Source organism: Ooceraea biroi, chromosome 2, assembly GCF_003672135.1.
Source record: "Ooceraea biroi isolate clonal line C1 chromosome 2, Obir_v5.4, whole genome shotgun sequence".
NCBI classification, from domain to species: domain Eukaryota; kingdom Metazoa; phylum Arthropoda; class Insecta; order Hymenoptera; family Formicidae; genus Ooceraea; species Ooceraea biroi.
Window position 1 is genome coordinate 13502714 of NC_039507.1, and position 21655 is coordinate 13524368.

The window sequence follows — 21655 nt, forward strand, 5'->3', positions numbered from 1 at the left end:
GCGACAGTTCCAGCGATAATTTCGGCATGCACGTCTGCCAAGAACAACGCTAATGAGATCCACGGACTAATTTTCGTTTCGCCTTCCAAGTCTAATTTTCTGCCGTACACTGCGTTTCTCTCTCTCTCTCTCTCTCTCCTTCTCTCCCTCTCGTCTTTATCTTAATCCTCCTTTTATTTTTCTTTATTCGCGTTGCCGCCTCTGTCTTCTCTGGAAGGATATCTATGCTACTACGGTGCTCGTATCGATCGCGTGCAGGTGCGAACCGGTGTTAATGGACGTTAATGCGTTTGAACATTTCGCCAAGTAACTGCATCAATCAATCGCACGCTCGAGAAGGGGGATGTAATCAGAATGTATACAAAAGACATTTCTAGACCGAGTCTTAGTTAATTATTTGTTACATTGAAGTGTCTACGGACGTTCCAAGGTAATCGAGTATCCTTTCGCTCTCCGGAAATATTAACAGATAAATCGTGGAGCAGGCGACGCTGGTAACTGATCTCACTTGAGTGCTGTACTGCGCTATTATTTCGTAATGATGTTCACCCTCGCCACTGACGTTACTACCTTTGCTGGAGCATAGTGAGATAATTAACGTCGGTACTGCCGGTTCCTTAACGAGTAGGGTCGCACGCTATTATCCTTGCATTGAGGAAGGGATATCCTGGATTTTTAATTAAAAGAAAGGCCGGACGCGCATATTTCATGAAGTTTTATCACGCTGGGGGACCGCGGCAGCACAAAATTATTAATGATTTGACGAGGTATTTGTGGACACACCAATAATAACTTGTTTCTCTTTCTGAATAATTTCAAAATGCGCATCGTAAAAGCATTATTGCATAGTTGAAAAACAATTTTCATTATTTAATAGTGAATACAATTGCATTTGTATCGAGTTTCTTAACGCGCAAGTCCGAATTAACTCGGGCAGCGCTGTATATTACATAACATTAAATGATACACAGACTCGTATTAACTCGGACATGAAAAATAATTACATTAAAGTTATTTATGTATACACATCTGATGAGTATAGATGCCAGATGAACGACTCGTCAGGAATGTTTAATTCTGTTTATTCAGTAATTATCCGTAATACCGACAAAACTCAGTTACTAAATCGTGCATTAGGGGTTGATATTGAAATGAAGAACTAGCATAACACTCTGAAATACACTCAAACGCTAAATCTTTTACATCATCTCAAGATGCTTTCAATCGGAAATTATAATTGTTATCGCGATCATGTTATCATCCCATTTACTTTTATCATTCGTTTTTTTCGTTATCTTATCAAAAATAACAGAAACATCGAGATATCTGCATCCTTTCTACGTACCATCCTAACGTGTTGAATTTTATACCTGTGCACGTGAGATGAACGTATGTAGACAAAACAGCAACGTGGCAGCAACTCGTGCGCTCTTGATTTTATCGTGCGTGATTCGGATCGAAAGTGAAGCTGCTCCATTTTTTATCAAGGTTTTTGCTCGTCGCCGAGCACTATCGAGTCCAATTAACGCAGGCCCGTCACGTGTCAAACGACGTGCATTGCCATACGGGAAACGGCCAACAGTTAGCCTTGGCGTAGGGTCCTCGAGGGCTGAGAGGAGGGCTCCGAACGATGGGTCGTGACGCGGTAAGGGCTCTAGAATTATCACGGTGCGACCCCCTGCCCCCTGTCTCCCCATCTCTCTGCCCATCTTCAGCTCCCCGGGACCCCTTTGTGCGGTTCCTTTCTCCGATGCGGTGTGCGTGCGTGCACATGCACGAGTTATTTGCACAAGTGTGCCGCGGCACGACGTTGCATCGAGAAACGCCCACAAATGGGCATCATAAGTAACTATCTCCCTCCCCCGGTGGGGGGAAAGGGGGAAGGGAGGGCAGACAATACACATTTCTCATCATCAACTGGCGCCCTTCTTCCTGCCTATTCTTCGCACATTGCGAACCCCGTCTGCGATCCGGCACTTTGGGCACGAAGCGCGTTTTCGATCTCGCCGAATCCACGCCTATCTCAGACGGGCGGCAAATCTCTGTCCCCATAAAAAATTGCACGCGAGCAAACGCGTCTCGAAAGAAAGTGTCACCGCAGAGAATTCTGGTTGAACTAAAAATTTAATATTCGGGTTTAACATCAGAATTTTGATATTAGATTAGGTACTTTTATGTTATATATATTTTTGTATGTGTTTATACATCTCATGAGTAACATCGTGTGTCATTCCATCAACAAGACAAATCAGTAAAACACTCGTGCAGACGCAGGATGCTTGTAAACTTGGTTTTAGTGAAATTATTAAAGTAGCAGTAAAATGAAATAAAGGAACGACTGCGAAATTTGATGCGAAATGTGATGCGAAATTTGAAACACTTTGCAAGCGGTATATCAATAATGTCGAACGAACGATGACGGGCATTCTCCTTCCTGCCACATTCACGACGGCTTAATGGAAGGACGAAGCAGCGAGTGAATTAAAAACGTCCTCTTTCTTGGTGGCGCTCGTAAAAGCTACATTTGCCTAACCATACGAAAAGGGAACCGACGAGTTAAGCCCGATTTATATTCCGGCTAGCACGGCAAACAATCTCGAAAACTTCTAACCGCATCGGCCCGCCCGCCGCATTTCCGTGTCCCCTCCGGGAGAATTCCGAATCAGCGGTTCCTCCGCTTGTGGAGCTTTAAGCTTCCTCTCCGCCAACTTTAGGAAATCTCTCGAAATCAGTCTTTTTTTTCTGTGAGCGCGCGCGCGCGCTTCTTTCCTTTCTAAATTGTGGCGGCGTTGAATTCGGCGCGCCCGCATGGGGAAGACAGACGTCATGGAAAAGAGATAGGGGGTGTATGAGAGAGAGAGAAATTGCAGGCGCGGAACCGCAAGCTCGGCGAAAGTCCGAAACTCATCCCGATTTCTGCTTTCGAATTTTCACGCTTTCCGGCGGGATAATAGGGCTCTGCTCCCCGGGTTAGCGTCCCCCTCGGGGAAATACGTTATCTGAAATATACGCGGCGTTATAATACGCAATAATAATAATTACACGGGCCGGCGCTGCGGCGCAAGAAACTTTGAGGGCCACGTAAATTACGTGTATTAGGTGTATCTTGTACACCGCATGTCGCCTGTTTTGATAAAAACGACTCGTGATACGAGAGTTTACTGCAGCCATCAATCTCTCCGATGCTTAAATACGCTATACGTACTGCGCGTTTGTTCCGCACAGGAATTAACCGCGGATTTCTCTCTGGGCTGGGATATTTCTTTTTCCCCTCGATTTCACGAAGTCGCGTATCTTTTATCTCGCATAACAGAAGATTCTCCTTTGACCAGACCAGATCTGACAAACGATAGCCCGGAGGAGCGGAAATAGCAACGGCTTTTGGAAGAAAAGCGAATACGAGAGGGAGTAGGAGGCGGCAGCTCTCGAACGAAAGCCGCAGACTCGGCAAAATGACGAAATCCATCTCACGACCTGCCGTACTCGAATTTTCACTCTATCCAGCGAGATAATGGGGTTTCGCGGATACCACGCCGCGCGATAATTCACCCGTGATACAAACGGCGCCGTGTTAAGTCGGCCCGCGAATTAATCACGATTTTCATTTTCTCCGCGAGCGACATCGCGCCGCCGCGCCGAGGAAGCACCGCAGCATCTTTGCATGCAGCGCGGTTCACCGCGATGAATAATCCTCGCGATACGAGATCCTTGCAAGTGCAAGAGCACTCGCGAGAACTGAGAGAGCATGTCGTGTTGCCACGCCTGATAAATAATTCCCGCGGGATCATTCTATCACTGAAATCCTTTTCACAGCCGAGCGCGAGTTAAATTTTTCGCGGAATTTCCGGCTTGCGCGATCAACCTTGCGCGCTGAATTTTCATCTGCATCGCAAGAATCGCATTTTCCCTTCTCGCGACTGCGGTAAATATTGTGCGAGATTATATTATTGCGAATGTAAAGGTTTCATTTAATGTTACACAATGCAGTTTTACGCGATGAATGAGGGAGTGAATGTTCCTGGATTATTGCATTACAAGCAGCCATTAATCGAAACCAATATTTATCGGATAACAAGTGTATGATTGGCGTTAAAAGAGATTGCTTTTTTATTCGTTGCGCCGTAAATGATGAAATCCGCGAGTTCGACCGAATATCGACAATCGCGTAATTCGATTTATATTTACGATCGCATTTGACGGTCGAATTAGTTCCGTTTCATTGACTGGTGTGAAAACGTGTCGCGAAAGGAAAAAGCGACAAGGCGGACGAACAAAATGTAACAAACAAATCCCGCGTAGATTTTCTCGTTAGCCCGCGTTCTCTCGCGTGAAAAATCGCGCAATTCACGAAGAATGCTGTCTCGTTGGATTCATCTCGCCGCGCGATTTCTTCGATACGCGCTTCTTTCATGCCCGATCCCATTCACCCTCGCGAGCACGCGTGCATCTGCAACACGCGACGAGAGTCGCGAGGATGATGGATCGGCATCGCGCTAAACATTTATCGACGTGGACATTCTTCCGGGAAGTTTTTGCCGTTTGCGCGACACCGTTTACTTCCATCGGATAATTAATGTCGCGCGGGAAGGTAGCTCTGATTTATGGCGAGTGATGCAATTAGCGACGTATCCGACTCGAAATTAGCGGCGATTTTACGCGGAAGCCCGAGGTTGATCTGGACGGCAATTTCTCGCGTGCTTAATAAAGATCGTCCCGAGGAATCGCCATCGTTTTTACTCTTATTATCCGCTCGTTAACGTTCCGGCGAGATTAAAAATTATTCCCACCGCGTGCGCGAACAGAATCGTTATCGCACGAGGTGTCCGTGGCGTCGGCGTCCACCGTGGCGCAATTATTTATTCGTATTGTGCACCGCGTTAATTCGCGGGCGTGCTTTATACGGCTCGAGGTTTGCCTCGAGGGGTAAAATTAATGAACTCGTGGTTTTGCCTTCTTATACCGGCTACACGAGCTTACCTTTGCTCGACTCGAGCTACCGAAGCGCACAATGACCAAACGCCATCCTACAGAGCTCAGGTGGTGCTCGGGCTACGTAATACGAAACTGTAATCAGACTAATGGCGCTGTGTTATCTTTCTCTTTGTGAAAGCGACCGCGCGGCTATTGGAGGAAAAGAAGATAACCTGGACATTGAGTCGTTTTAGTTTTGACGTGCCACGATCGAGGGATTGATCCATTATCGGTTTTTAAATCTATAGCTATTTTTCCAATAACTTGATCGTTTATCGGAAAATAATTTCAGTACTCTCCGGACTCGAACCTATTCTTCTCGCCGCAAGGTTAAAAATAGTCTCAAAATTATTTGAATCTTGGTGATCGGTCAGTTAAAAATTGAGGGTAAATGGAAAAAAATTGGAAATAGAGATGGAAATAAAGTTTATATTTGTTATCCTAACGCAACAGAGAGAATTAATCTTTTCCCTGCGCATTTGTAGCGATAATCTTTACGGCGGGATTAAAAACGATTTTACAGTGTAAGTCATGAGTCACTTCGTGCCAAATGGACTCCGATACGCCAGAGCTCGTGTTACACTGCTGCAGGCTTTCAGACACGCACTCGTGATAATACGTCGCGGTACGTGCGCATAAAGCAAGTTATTCGACGCAATAAAAGGGAATGCGAAGCGCGAGTTGTGTAAACCGCAAGTGCGGACGTGGCGCGTAATTAACGCAGCTTGTCCAAGCGCGCGTAAGCTCATTATCCGACTTGTGCAAGCACCAAATTTTATTGATCAACAAAGGATTCTCGCGAATCACGTCGCTCCCAGGCTTTCTTGTCCCAGGATAAACACGACGAGTCAGCAAACAGCACCTAATCCCATGCAAATAACATCACGAAGATGACGAGAATCTGATTAATGAAGCCGCTGTTCTCTCTCGTCTGTGTGCTTCCGTTTTACGCACGAAAGTTAATTAAAATTGCACACGTGCATAAATTTACGGACTTGCAGAGGATTTGACTCACAGCATTCTATTGTTTTACCTGTTTCAGGCGCTGCCACCGCCAAACATGCGAGATCTTCGAATCAATTATCGTGGAGAAGCCTACTCGAGACTTTAGAGGACTCGACAGAAATCTGGTGAGTTCCGCTAACTTGAACATCTCGCTTTCTCACACCCGGGGAGAGTATAAATTACCTGTACCGTCGGGTGATTGGCTGAATTTTCTGATTAAAAAGTTTTCAAGTGGAGTTTCTCGGCGAAGAGCAGCGCGCAGTAAACACATCGACGAGTTGTAACTGGATTGCAACTTGGAAGAACGCCTCCGAGTGTAAACGCAGAAACGATACAAGATTGTAGATCCGCAACATCGCGCACGTAACAAGTTAAACTGTGTCAAATTTTTTGCAATAAATTTTCTGTGAAAAAACGCGGATAAAACGCGGTGCCTCACTTCCGACGATTACAATTTGCGAAACTTTTTCTCTCCTTTTTCGTTCCTTAAATCACGTATTTACTCGCAGCTTAAACTTGAAACGATTCGTCGACATACACGACCTACGATTGAACCCTCAAGTTCTGCACGTGGATTTTTTCGTCGTCCATCCGACCAAAGATCTCGTAGTAAAACGAAAAGTCCAGCAAAGTGAGGATTTTACGCTCTCACGACGATCCAGACTTAGTGAAAGATTTTCCAAATCTGCCAGCGACTTTTAAGCATAATCCTTCAGGCATGGAAGCTAATTTTAAGCAGCTTTTATCATTCTGACGTGAAATCACTGAAGTTGAAGGGACTTCATGTTTCACTTAATATTTAAAGCAAAATGCCTTGAAGCTTCATAATTATCCCCGTTTATCTTATATAATATATATTTTAAATTAATCATCATGTGAAAATGTTGTAACGCTGGATAAGTTTCTGCATAATTTTCTAGAAAGATACGAGATGTAGAATATTTATGTAAAAACGCGAGCAGAATTTTTAGAAAGCAAATTCGATCATTTACTGAAACATGTGTTTTTTACTGTGCATGTGTAAAAGATCTTCATAAAGCCCAACTCTTCAAATATTTTTTTCAAATGCTCGAGTAGATCGATCTGGATACTAATTAACATATTGCAGACCGGACATTTTTTTTATATTGCTAATTATATATCTAGCAGCCAGCTTCTTTTTTTGCGTAAAGTATTTTTTTCTTTTTTTGCATCAAGAATTTTTTCCTTTTTTTAAATTCAAATTATGCATGAGTTGTTAATAGTTAAAAATCATTGTCATGTTAAACTTATTTTCAACAAATATTTTAAGATTATATGCGCAATATAAAATGTGAGATATCTCCGTCCATGTTAATATTTTCGCTTGATGCGTAGGAGTGACAAGCAGGTGAAGAGCACGAACATTCTTACTGTCTGTTCTTGCTGTCGGGCTGCGGAAGTCCTGATACAGATTGTTACTTATCATTATACTTGCCACAGCAACATTGAAATTGTTTAAAATTATTAACAATCAAATATTATTAATTGGACGTTTCATCGAGATACTCGACTAAAAGCACGAGTTTCGTATATGTATGAATTAATTGAAATCGGCGAGTATCTATAATAAAACGTAAAGCTGCGTAACATAAAACCAGTGAACGTTTGTATTAACTCGTCTACGTTTGTAAATATACGAAGCACTTGTTTGGACGAACCGATCATCCAAATCAATTATTTCGAAATGTAACTGCGTTGCATCATATAAGCAAAAACAATCGCGGTGTGTTATTGATTAAACCGCGTCTTGACACGTTTATCAGCATCCGTTATTTAACTAATTTTCCGTTTATGCAAATTATTGAGACTCGCCGTGATATCTAACTTTCTGTAATATTAATAAAGATATCAAGTCGTTTACAAATGCACCTCAGCCGTTACGCTTTACTATAATATTATTCGCGTGTCTTAATACGTTTATTACATTTATTACATCGGTCGTCGGTGGCCGTCACATCGTGGTTAATGCGTTGATAAAATTTTTTTTATTTAATAATCGTGACCGCCAGAAATCGCGGCGCTGCAGACGTTGAATATTTTCGTGGACACTCGCGGTTTGCATTGTAAAAGACGAGGATTTCGTGGTTGGCCGTATACGCAGGGGAACTGTAAATTCTCAGTTCGTGAAACAGGAAGGCGAGTACACGCCTCGGATCCCTGATACGGTCACGCACGTGCTTCTTCGCACGCACCGTCGTCGTCGTCGACGTTCCCTTGAAATTTTATCGCGGAACGAATCCAACGAAAACGATCATAAAACTTTGCACTTTACAACCCCCCGGGTTTAGAGAAGTCAAGCGCGAGGGGTTGAAGCCCGGCTCATAACCGAACAAACAGGTATAGCCATGCTCTCTTCCAGCGAGCCCTAAATTGGAAACTGCGCTCGTTTGTACTTTAATTACTCTGACCTCACGATCTCCCGGCCTGAGGTAAACCGTGCCTCATTTCACCATGTGTCGCGCGATCCACTTAATTAAAAGCTATAAGTTAATCATAAAACCGTGAGGCGATGGAACACGTCCCCTTAGCTAGCCAATTAAAAAGTTGCCGCGGATTATGAGTCAAGTTTTTTTACGATTAAAGAGTTTTCGATTTGCTGCGTTTTAATCTACGAGTACGTGGAGCTTAATTCGATTCGCGGGAAACGGGAAGAAGGAAAAAACGTTTTGAAAGAATGTTGACGTACGCCAAATCCCCGGGTCGCTTCGCATAATGCTGGCGGGCTCTTGCGCGCGGAGAATACGAAGGGAATTACTTCGAATTCCGTTTCGTACATCGGATCCTGTTTAATATTTAAAAAAGAGACGCGCAAACCTGCGCGGCAACCTAATATTTTAGCATAACCGTATATATCCACGCGTTTCCGTGCAACGTGACTACGAGACGCCGCGTGCTCCAGGTGAAGGAAGCGCGAATGAGGAAAGCCGCGTACTTCAGAAAAACGATGAAAAGGGAAAAGCACAAGAGAAAAGAGAAAAAAGAGAAAGGCCTCCCGGGAGGCTCAATGGCGCACGAGAGATAAACCGCCGGTACGCATTGAAACTCCCGTGTAGTCGGGCAAAATGGAAATGACTCGAAGCCCTTCGTGAGATAAAGCGCTCCGGTTCGGGTAATTATCAGGTGTAGGGCGAGTATCATTGAAACAGGCGCGGGAAATCTATTCGAGCCAATAAATTCGAACGATTAATGCGAGCGGCTGCTGTCGAGCGATCGATCGCCTTGCGGGGAAGTCGGACGGCAGAACAATTCTGCGAAAGGGAAAAGGGAAAGCTTATTTTCAGGATGCTTAATTTTAGTACTGGGATATAAACTCTGATATTGCACGCGTAATTTGTACACTCCATTTACACCGCTTAAGATTTAGCAAAAGCAAATATTGCTCGTTTAATCTTCAATAGATTGTTATCAACACAGTTATAAGTCTAATTATAATATTATAAATAAAATAATTATAGTGTTATAAAAATTATAGTTCCATAAAATATTTAAAATGCTAAAAAAAGGAAGATCGTTTCGCCACTTTGTTGTATCAAAGTGACTGAAATACTCCACAATAATAGCTCCGATGTAATAAGCACGTCCACGGTTGATTTGATGTTGCAGGACAAAATGTCGATGACTGGGAGCTTGATGGGATACGAGAACAATAACGATGTGAACCAGGCCAAGTGTAAGAAGCCGCTGAAGCCGCTGCCAGTAGTGTCGAGCATAAGCTCGAGTGGCGTAACAACGAGCACGAGTCAGTCGAGGCAGAGATCACGAAGATCGACCAGGAGAGAGTCGTGCATACGCAGTCATGTGAACAGCCTCTGGTCCGTCTGGTACGGCATCCTGGCTGTTGCTTTTCAGGCGTACATAGCGATGAGATACGCCAGACGATTCTCCGGTGAGATACCGTTCTTTCCCGTTTTATTCCGTTTTCAAATGCGCCTCTCGTCGCGAAAATCGAGTAGCGACTCGATTATGTGTGTGTGTGTCTGCAAATTTTTATTTATTTACTCATTATTATTATCATTTTTGAGAATAGTTAATTATCTCGCTAAACTTCTCAGAATTTCTGAGAGACAATAATTTCTCGAGATTTTCCAGGATTTCATATTGCAAATTTTTTCCGAGATTTTGTAAACGATTTTGGATTTGTCGTTCAAGCTAGCGTGAAATTTTCTGAAGAAAAGCGGATCCGCGGAATCGCGCGAGCTATATTGTGAGCAACGAAATGAAAAGAACAATGCGACCCGATTATGAAATTACATTAGGGACTTTGGAAGCTCCTTTGCCTTCCCCTCGTTCGTTTAAGGTCACTTTAATCAGTAAAACTTCTGGGCGAGGTCTCGAATGGTTCGTTGCCTTTCCTTATTTTCCGGCCGTTTCCGGCGCGATGGCGGCTCTGCGTAAATTTTCCTCTTTGGTAGTCGGTACGACGTTTTCGTTACTGGAGGTCGTTACATAAAAGACACACGGTAGCGACGGGATTGCCAGCGAAATTTTTCGTGCTCCCTATCTTCCGCCGCATCGCGGGTTTCACCCTTAATTCCACCCGTCTCGACGGGATTAACAGAAAAATCGGAGATAGGAGTGATAGTTAAGTAGTTTATAGATCCAGAGCGTCGTGGACCAACTGCCGTCGTATTAGCAGGACGTTAACGCTATTTCCTGATAGTACTTTAGCTTTATCGGCCGCAGGTTTCGGCGGTAACGAATGGTCCTCGTTTCCCCGTTCCTTTTTATTTAATCACTCGCGATATCGAGAAACTCACTTAACTCACGTTCAAAGACAAGATTATCTTTCTCTCTCCGCGAGAGGAGGCATGTTTCATTGACAGTAATTGAATCCCGCATGAAAGTTGATACAATCTTACACGTCAAGTTAACTTGTGATCGATTTTTGTTATTGATATAAGAAGCTACGATGATAAATTGAGAGCAAGGTTTTAGTTTCCTGGCGTGTTGCCTTCGGTCTATTCTTAAATGTACACTGCGTATTACACAGTGTTTTTCATTAATTGGCGTGTCTAATTTGTGCAATTCTACGTTGTGCTTCCAGCTTATATTGCACTACCATGGCCAGGGGAAACGCCACCACCGAAAATCGAGTTGTACGCCTGTGTGGTGCTGGCCGGCGCCGGTATCATCCTACTTCCGGTGTTGCTTGGCGCGGCAATCTTCAAGTTTGGCAATCTCGCGAACGATGGCATAAAGCTCGGTCGACATTTGAGCGCCTGCTCGCGTGATCCGCCGTCTTCGTTCCTCACTAGTAATCCCGATACGAGTAAGTGAATCATAATTAATAGTAACAGCCTAAACGATATGGAGCTTGCATTTATAGATTGATTTATTTAAAACATAAGAAAAAAAATGGTTAACGGTTTTGCTTAAGTTTATGTAAAACAAAAATTTTGACGGGATTTTGAATCAGTTTTATCGATGTTGTGTGTATCGTGTTGCTATATTTGTTATATTACACATTGTATAATGAAATGGAAATATAATAAATGCGACAATCTCTTCTCGCTTGCCACATTTAATACCGCCAGGTTCGAAAGAAACAAATTAATTCAACCTACACGAGTTATGTATTCAGGCTTTCAATTCGCGTTTCAGAAAAGCGATTGATTAATCTTAATTACACGATGTGCACCTCGAGGGAAAAGATGCTGAGCAGGATGATACGATTTTTTAGGTCTGGCAAATAATTTATGGAGACACGGCGGCCCTACAGCGGCCTTCGTGCACCTCTGCACGGCCATGTGCTTCCTCCTGCCCTCCCTGCTCATGGAAGCGAGGCTAATATACGCTGGATTTCTGCCAAAAGGTAATATAAATGTCTCTGCATTGCTACTCGTTATGCATCTTCAGCTAAAGATGAGAGATGCGCGCTTCGTCCGGAAAAATACAAAATATACGACAAATTTTGCATCGCGCAAGCAAATATTTTTTCCCAATCAGATTAGTATAATTTATGATTTAATTTACTTCAATCGAATAAGAGAGAAAAAATTTGATCGATCCTGAATATTTTTTTTATCATTCCAAGAGTGAAAACACGAATTTCTCGTGCACACGTTGCTTCAAATATATTTTTTATATTAATGTTAATAGTAATATTACTATTATATGCACTGCATATCGGCTTATTCAATCAGACTACACATTGCTTACCTCATAAAACATTATTGAATAAGTAATAACCGAGCTCACCCTCAAGGCGAAAGTCATAAATGTACACTTTTTCCCTGCATCTCTCGGTTCCACGCTCGCTGAGTTTTCATGCAAGGGGAGGTACTATGCGTCAGATATATGTACGAAGGGAAAACAATAAAATCCACGTGAGAAACCGAGCATCTTCCCGCGATCACTTTTTTCCAGGGTTTTCCTCTTGGCGCACGCACCCTCGCTCGTGCAAACAGTGCGGTAAGAGGGTGCAGTGAAGGAAGGTCCCTACTGTTCGTTAATGCGGCGCGCGCTCGAGAATGGCACTCGAAAAACACACACCGATCTATCGAATCGTAAACGCCGTCTTGAATTGAACGATTCGCCAAGTACCGATTACTTGGTAGATGACGACTGCTTCGAGCAACCAAAACAACGCAACCGAAATATTTTCAATGTATTTATATTTCGCGTCGACGAAGCGCTTCGATAACGAATTTCGTAAATTGCGATTGCAAAGAATTTAGTAAATCACGTGAAACATCGGTGAAATTGATTTTCATATTTTTATTCGATGTTTCCATCGCGGTGAAAAAATTACTGTAATTTTGCGCCGAATAATTTTGCGCCTCGGTATTTTTACGCCTGCGGGAATTACCACCGAGGCGCGGCGCGATAAAACCACGTCCGCGAGTTTCGGATTCACCACATTCGGTGAGACTTCGGTGAATGCATCATGTCGCGAGCTTTAAACCGTCCAGCGGGCAATGAACGATATGCACGTAATTTAGGCCGGCCATACATTAATCCCGTAAATTTCAACGAGTGCCCGAGCGGCAGCTAATAATCCCCATAATTAAAACAGTCGACGCGTGCACGAAATCACGTATGTCGAAACAAATGCAATGTGCGCAACGTTCCGTGCAAGAGAGTCCTTGTTACCAAAATTGTCAGATGGATGTTCGCCATGGAATCGCTTTTAACACTTGGACTGCTCGTTACTCATGTACGGCTGACGGTTTTAATCATTTTAATAGGATTTTATTACCTCCTGATGGAAGCATTGAATTGAGTAAAATAAAACACGTCTTTGTGTAACCTTTGTACGTCTTTGTCTTTGTCTTAATATTAATGTTATATATTATATAACGTATAATATTAAGAAGTATAATATTAGGGGTGTGATTTAGTTTTGAGGGTTTTTTTTGCTCAAAAACGCATGTATTTAAATATGATAATGAATAAATACCTTAATCAAAATATTTTCCTTCGTTTTCTATAACTTTTTCCCATCTTTCTGGCAAGAGATGGATTCCACCACGATAAAATCACTCTTCTTTTCAGTTGATCCATTCGTCGACGAATTTTCGCACTTCTTCCAAATTATGAAAGTGTGTATCCTCTAAAGCGTGTTGCATCGACCGGAACAAATAATAATCGCATGGAGCAATGTCCGGAGAATACGCGGGGTGCGGTAAGACTTCTCATTCAAGCTCTAATAGTGTTTCTTTCACTGACAACGCAACGCGAGGTCGAGCGTTGTCATGAAGAAGAATCACTTTCCGTCGTTTACTCGCAATTGGTGGTCGTTTTTGGTCCAATGCTTGCTTCAACTTGTACAATTGGTGTCGATAACGATCAGCCGTGACAGTCTCATACAGATTTAACAGCTCATAGTACACTATCCCACCAAATACAGAGCATTACTTTTGAACCGTGACTATTGCGTCTCGGAGTGGATGTTGATGGTTGGGCCTGGATCCACCCATGATTTTCTGCGTTTCGGATTATCAAAATAGATCCACTTTTCATCCCCAGTAACAATCCGAGACAAAAGACTCTTCTTTTTTTGCCTGGCGATCAACGAAATGCAAATGTTCAAATGGCACTTTCCGATAATTGATGTCGAACCCATTTGCCTTCTTTCTGAATTTTTCCCATTTCATGTAAATGTTTGGTAACTGTTGTACGATCAACATTTAATGCTCTGGCAAGTTCTGAAGTGGATCGTGTTGGATTTTCGTGCAATAATGCTTGCAAATCTGCATTTTCAAGCTTTCTTCGTTGTCCCGAGCGTTCTTTGTCCTTCACATCAGTATGACCACTTTTAAAGCGTCTAAACCAGTATTCACACGTCTTAATTGATGGGGCAGAATCACCATAAGTTTCCACAAGAATTCTATAACCGTCAGCCGCAGTTTTCTTTTGATTAAAAAACAAAAGCAACGCATGTGGAAAATGCTAAAGAGCTTTCGGAAGTTACATTTTTACGATGATATAAACACGACTGTTATTGCATCTATTGCTATAATGCTACTAAATGTCATGGATAATGTCAACACTGTAAGAAAGAACAGTTATCGGAAACAGCTATTGGAACAAACTGACACTACAGCCATCTGTTGCAAAGCCCTCAAAACTAAATCACACTCCTAATATTAAGAAGCGAGACTAACATTATCACGAGGTCGCGCTGAAAATTGAATCAAAATGTCGAAACGGAGTAATCGGACGACTGCGCTTCGTTCAGTACGTTGAAGCACGTGCGCTCGCGCTCTCAAAAATTGCTCTGTCGAAGTTTTCACATCCCGTTCGTCGGCGGAACGATAATGCCAAGTCGGTCCTCGACACCGGAAATGTCATCAGCCGGCGAGCAGTCGCGCCGACCTGAATAAACGCGTTTCTACGTCAAAGTTAAACTCGATAAGCAGCGATTTACGGCGGGGTATCTTGACGCATAAAATGAGAAATTTAACGGGCGCTTATGTCATTACGTCATCGCCCGTGCTGCGGTTCTTCATTTCCGGCGTGCACCGCTCGTGACACCGCGATGCGATTTCGCGTAACGTCTGTGCTCTCGCGCGGATATTAAAACCATCGAGAAAATATAGCGTGGATCGATGGCGCAGAGTTGCGCGGCGTGTTTGATATAGGTACATTAGCAATTTTTTTTCCATTTTGATGCGAGCGATTGAGAGGAAAATACAATATTACTAGAGTAAAACGCGGAGTTTCTGTATTTTTCAGCTGCTTTTGAATTTATACTTCCGAGGAATTAATTTGAGTGAAATTACGTGCTTGTATTATTAGTAGTTGTATTATACACGTCCACGTGTAAAGCAGTCACGAGCAATCAGGAAATGTTAATATTGTCGTCATTATTGCCCTTTTAATCTTCCAATCGCGTGCGATCGCGCAATGTATCACGCTGCGAGAAAAAACTTTCAAGCGGATATCACCTGACGTTCCAACTTCGCGAGTGATAACGCATAATAGCGTTGGCAAACTCGTCGATGTCGTCGTCGTGCATGCGAAGGTGCGTAGGGAACATTAGTCGTCTGCACACGTCTGAATTGTATTAATTTGTATCTCCACTCAAGCGGGTCTGCTCCCCGCCGGGTTTGAAAATTTATTCCACTGCAAAAAATTTTTAATTAATCGGGATCGTACGCCGCGAAAATGTGCGAGATAGTTAAGTAATTTGTTATTTGTTAAAGAAATAATGAAATGTGCGATCGATTTTCTAAATGTGTCTCTTTCAACAGCAATTAATAACAATGTGAATTATTATATTATTTAATAACTATATTTAATAACTATAGTTAATAACTATATTTAATAACTAAGAAAAAAAGAAGATTCTTATACAGTTCGAAACTCCGTATTACCGCAATTATCATTCTCGTTGACACTTGAATAATAATATCAGCCGTACTTTCGCGCGGAGTATAGATATTCATGGTACGAAATTGATAAATTACGCTATTCATGACGTAGAGTAGTCCAAGCTGCTAATTTAGAGATACTGCAGTCCGCGGCGCACTAATAAGAGATAACCGTGAGTAACTCATTCTCGAACGGACTGCTGTAATTAAATGCCGGAAAATCAAGTGTAATCGCGATTCTACATTTTCCAATTCCGGGCTTTCGTGCTCGTCGATTTTCAAATATCGATAGTGGGTGGGGGTGGTAGGCTGGCGCTTCGGGACTTCAGCCCCGTTAATACGGGATCAACATACATATTTATACAAACGTATACATGCGTGCGTACGCGCGTACGTCCAAAGGTATTCGGGATAATGCACCGTTGGCGCTCTCGCAAATAGGTATCATTCGCAGAGCACATTAAGCTCGCACGTAATTACGGTAAAGTGACGTACGTATTCGGCTCCGACGGGACATCATGGCGCGGTAACATCGCTGCAAACACCCTCGTACATCCGCACATATTCGCCTTGTAACGTCACGCGCGTACACGCTCGCTTGTCCGAGAGAAAGAGGGATGAAGGTAGAGAGAAAGGGAGAGGAAGAGGGAGAGAGAGATTTGTCAGGAGTCAGCTCGATTCTGGCTGAGGAATGATATATTTTTCCTCTCGATTTTCCCGGCGGCTGCCTGCGCGTAATTGCCGGCCGCTCCGGATGTTCCACCCGCACGAAATTGTTGACGAAATGAAAATCTTTAACTCGGGCACAAACTGGACCGGATGTGCAAACTCGAGCTCTGCTGTTTCCCCGACCACCTCCCTGCTGTCGGTTCCTTCCGTGCCTCGAGCGAACTTTTTTTCCTCCAGCTAGGATTAATTATAGACTGAAACGCAAACCACGTCAAGTGCCAAGAACATTTTTCACGCTCTCGCTTACTATCGTATTCTTTTCGTGTTTCACTGTGTGCCGTGCAAATCTGTTATCCTCTCGGATAATGTTTGTCGGCCGATTATTAGTAACTTTTACGTTGAAATTATTTTGTGCAAATTATGTGATACCTTAGTACTTCCGATTTTAGATTTGTTTCATTCAACTTGATCGAGATTCATGAATCATTCGCTTTCTTCGAATTTTTGTGACTTGTAACTTTTGCTTCGGAAAGAATCAATGCACGTTTGGAGTTATTGATCGCGAGACTAACGCTATCCTTGCCAAGAGCCCAATTATAAGGACAACGTAGCTGTATTCTAATCAGCGTGGCTATTCTAATCAGTGTCGCACGTACACGCGCAATTTATCACGGTTGAATGCCGCTGCGCGGCCGTCAGAAAACAAGGGGTTTCCCGCGAAAAGAGCAAATTGCGACGGCCTGAAGAATAGCGAGATAAATTACCGCGCTCCGTTTAACTCTTTACCCGTAATTAATCGCACGCATATAACGCCCAAAGAAATTCAAGAGCGAGAAATGGCGGAAGTTGGACACGTAGATCAATCCTGAAACAAGTTTGTACTTTCCCTTGACAGGCGTTAATCAGACGGCGCAAATAATAATTGCAGAACATCGTTCTTACGCGGAACGATACGTACGAGAGTGCCGCTCTTGCGTCTCTGACAGAAAATTGCTCTTCACCCCCAAAAGATCGATCTGTTCCCCAAATTCGATTGGAAGAGCAGGAATTCGATCAGACATTAATTAAACAAGTTCGTATAATAATAATGACAACGGCAATTCCAATAATTACAAACTCTCATTAGGGTTCTAGAACAAATTCTCCAATTTAATAATGAATTTAATATTACACCAGCGGAGGTACTTCACTCGAATCCCGCAAGTCTATCGGACAGTCCCGTGTGTTTAGCACGTGTACGGGAAAACTTTCCCTCATAACTGGACGTATCAGTCCGATTTAGAAGAGGAATGTAAATATCGCTGGCAGGAAAAGTGCATACTGTTTGCGGCACCAACAGCCCTCTCGCACGAGGAGGCGCGCGGAAAATATCAGGGCGGCAGCGAAACTTGGAGTAGAAAACCATAGGATAGATCCTGTGCCGGTCTGGTCCGGCGTGATCAAAACTTGGGCCATTGCACGCGAGTTTGCGCTAGTTTAACGCTCGTATTACGCAAGGCCATGTTTACGTTTACGGGAGTTTAGCACGGGAAGCGCGTGCAAAGTGTACGCCTCGAGGAACCCCTATTCACGCCGCTCAGCGTGTAACGTATTGCGCGCGCGTCGGGATGCGCCCAAGGAAACCATCGTCCTTCATCCCCCTGGGTTGTCTCGGAGAACCCCTTCCGCGTTCTCCTGTTCTCCGACCGAAATTAAGTTTGTCGCAGGTACGAGTTTCACGTAGCGCGCCGGCGCCTATTTCGCTAAATACGGAGTATACGTGCAACTTGGTTGCATCTCGTCAAAGCAATCCGATTTATCGAGGCACTCGACGCCGTTTGGGATTTGGCCATGCAACGTTCATGCACGTGGCTGGGAAACCATGAATTCACAAGATTGAGTGCCTTCGTAGCTCTCTGGTATGCTTAGGATAAATGTACGAGAGTGAGAGCATAGTGAACGCATGCACAGCTCGCGGTTACTGTGAGAAAAATTGAAGAAAAATGAGGCCACCGATAGATACATTCGTGATTACTTAATGTAATCACGAATTGGAGTTTCATCGGTCGTTTCTTTCTTGTAAAAAATGCGTCAACGTTGTTGCAGATAAACGTCTATTTAATTTAATAATTAAATTGCTAATATTTTATTGAATCGATCAATTCTAGCAATAGTCTCGATGTTATGAGATGTCTTATCTAACGGAAACTGTGCGCCAACGGGATTTATCGGTCTTTAAAACAGCCATTATTCTAATTAGAGTGTAATAATCAATTTGACTAATTGCCAGAATTGATCGATTCAATAAAATATTAGCAATTTTAATGATTCTACTGGCGAACTAATAATTTCTATAGTGATTGGTAATAATTAAATGTTAATATCATCACAAATAAATTTGTTTTTATTAAGTATTATATTAATAATGTATGCATAATTATATTAAATATTATTATTCTCTTACAATTTAATTTCTTGTTTAATTTATTCTTATATTATTTTTTATATTATTATATAATTATATGAACAGGTGCGTTTTGATTTTATAAATTAATTGAACAGAGAAAATATGAGAGAATATTACAAGACATCAAGAACACATGTCCGGATTCCACAAGGAATATTAAAATTGTAAAGGACAGGGAACAATTGGCGAATGGCTTTTATTGCTGCTCCTTTCTATCGCTCATAGTTGCCACTGCGCAATAATCATATCGAATCTAGGCCACGGAAACACAATGATACATTATAGCGTTTTATCGTGCGAGCGGCACATTTTTCGTGCCGAGCACGCGTTGAATAAATGCCACGACTCTGATTACTGATACGCGGTTCGATGAGATACGATCGTTGTTACGTCGACTCTTACTACCGTAATTAATTCGACCGTGATCGCGTGCCATGCCTCGTTTCTCTGTACATCTGTAACACTTGGAAGACATTTGACAATTCACTTAATTATGGGGACAACGTAAAAGAATTTTCAGTAGAACTTTATCCGACTCGATCGTTAAATTCATCGACAATTCGACATCTTCATTTATTAATTTACAAAAAGATATCCGCAAAATTCACCGAATAAGCTCGACACGTACGTGATTGATGCGAACGAGAAAATTAAAACGGATTCGTGTATCAACGTGTATTCCGCGTGAATAACGTTTATTTCTACTGTGCGTAACGCGGATACCCGCGCGCCGAATAAATACCTTTCACCTTCTGACTGTAATTATGCAAATTTCAAGTTTCATTATAAATATTCTCGGATGGCCGTTTCGCGCGAATAATAAGATTCCTCGGGGAACGCTCGAAAAGAAAGCCTTTAACTTTCATAAAAGCTCCCCGGCTGGCTCCCGTGAATGAGAAATACATGGTCGTACGCTTCAATCTGCATTATACGTGCAATAAAGTCGCCGTGCAACAGATTTGATGATACGCCGGCAGCATTCTAAGGAAGGCGAGCAGAGGCATAATCACGAGCGCAATATTCTCTCCTTTATCCTATCGCTAATATCGCCGTAAATATCGCTGCTTGTACTTAAGGCTGCTGAAAGAAATATCGTTGGCCCGATGCACGTGAGATATTTGCGTTCTCCTTCGTGTATGTACATTAGCCGAGTAAACATCATTCGTGCACTCGCCGTTTAAACCTTTGGCGTACGGCAGCGTCAGCCGAATAGCGGGTTAAAATCCCGCTCTGCTAGATTATACCTTCTCTAGCAGCAAACACTCGCAAGCAAGTGACTGCGTGAGCGAAATTTCATGAAATAGTGTGAATTTCATGAAATAGTGTGCGCGCACTCAATCCAGTTAGCGCAGTAATCGCGATTATACAAATCCGCGCTTAATCACGTAATTAAAGCAAGGGAAACGCGTTGGAAAATCGAGGAAGCGGATAAAGCCAAGTGTACACGAGCATCGCACCATAAAAATGCACAAAGAGACATTTCCACTTCTTTTCCATGGGACCTCCACCTTTCCTAATATAATCCTCCCTACATCATTCCAATAACTCGCGCTCTTATTTCAAAGGATTGCAGACAAGGACAGATGAGAGTACTTGCGAGACAGTGTTTTATACGAGTGCCGCGCAAGAGAGGAGAGAGAGAATAATTTTCCGGCTGAGCACAGCGAGAACTCGCTCAGTCGCTTGCGAGTTCAAGTCGACGCTGGTATCTCACAGTAGTACGAGTCAACAATTCACGTGGACAGGACCGTCGCCGACGATTCTGGGCGCACACTGCGAGTTCTTGGAACGGATTCGAGTACCTCGAGCGCGCATGCGACACAAGATTGCTCTCGACCGTGTGAGCACTTGAAAAATAGGACGAGCGGCGTACTTAAACTTGCCGCACTTAAACTTGCTGCTTTAGCACCGCATTACGCGATTGCACTCGCCAGTGTTTTGATGGGATCCGGCGCCCTTCGAGCCGCCCTCAGCCATGTTGCACCGCAAAACGATGGAAAGAGACCTGGATAATGAAATTGTTAATAATTTGCTTCGCGCAGAAAGTCTGGCCAACGCTGTAAATATCGATAGATTATACGCCTCGTTAAGGGCGGCCTTCGTTAAACTCGGCTTGAAAATCGGATTCGAGAGCGCCGGCCGTTCGACAAACTCGATGGATTTCATTAGTCCCATATGAATCATACGAACCGATTGAAAAATTATGCAGCTGTACGGTCCGTCCTGTATTTAATTCGATACGTGCTCGCGCCAATACGCGTCGATTTCGCTCGTCTCTTTGTAGCGGATCGATATGTCCTCCTAGAAATACAGTGCCGGTAACTCGAGCGAGTGTGGAATGAGTCCATAATTTTATATGGGTATCTCATTCACGTTGAGGACCTTACGTTGAGGATAAATCTCGCAGATCAGCGCGAAATTTATCGACGAATTGGAATGGAAGAGAGAGAAGATTTTACGGCATTGAAATCCGCACACATTTCAAGCACTTTTCTTGATACGCTTCTGTTGAGTCACGCCGTTTCTTCAATTAAGATACCGCAAGATACTCAATCCTCGATTCAAGAAATATTCTTTTCGTCCGCTATTGCGCTAATGATGTAAGCACTTTGTGGCGAGACTTCAAAGTAACCGTCCGACCGAATTAAGCAATTGTATCCCTTCGGACTGTAATGGAATTAGCAGCGCCTTAACTTGCAAAGATCACCCGAAGGCCCTTCGTAATCCG

The 21655-nt window shown here is 43.1% G+C and overlaps 1 protein-coding gene across 1 annotated transcript in view; it reads left to right on the forward strand.

Annotated features, from left to right (window-relative positions):
* Positions 1-21655, forward strand: part of LOC105285275 (protein tincar) — a 129918-nt gene that overhangs the window by 82571 nt on the left and 25692 nt on the right. Inside the window, exons 5-8 of the mRNA XM_026967762.1 lie at positions 6014-6101; positions 9601-9883; positions 11042-11266; positions 11678-11809. Of these exons, the coding sequence (XP_026823563.1) occupies positions 9607-9883; positions 11042-11266; positions 11678-11809 (634 nt within the window). The 5' untranslated portion in view covers positions 6014-6101; positions 9601-9606. The remainder of the gene's footprint in view (positions 1-6013; positions 6102-9600; positions 9884-11041; positions 11267-11677; positions 11810-21655) is intronic.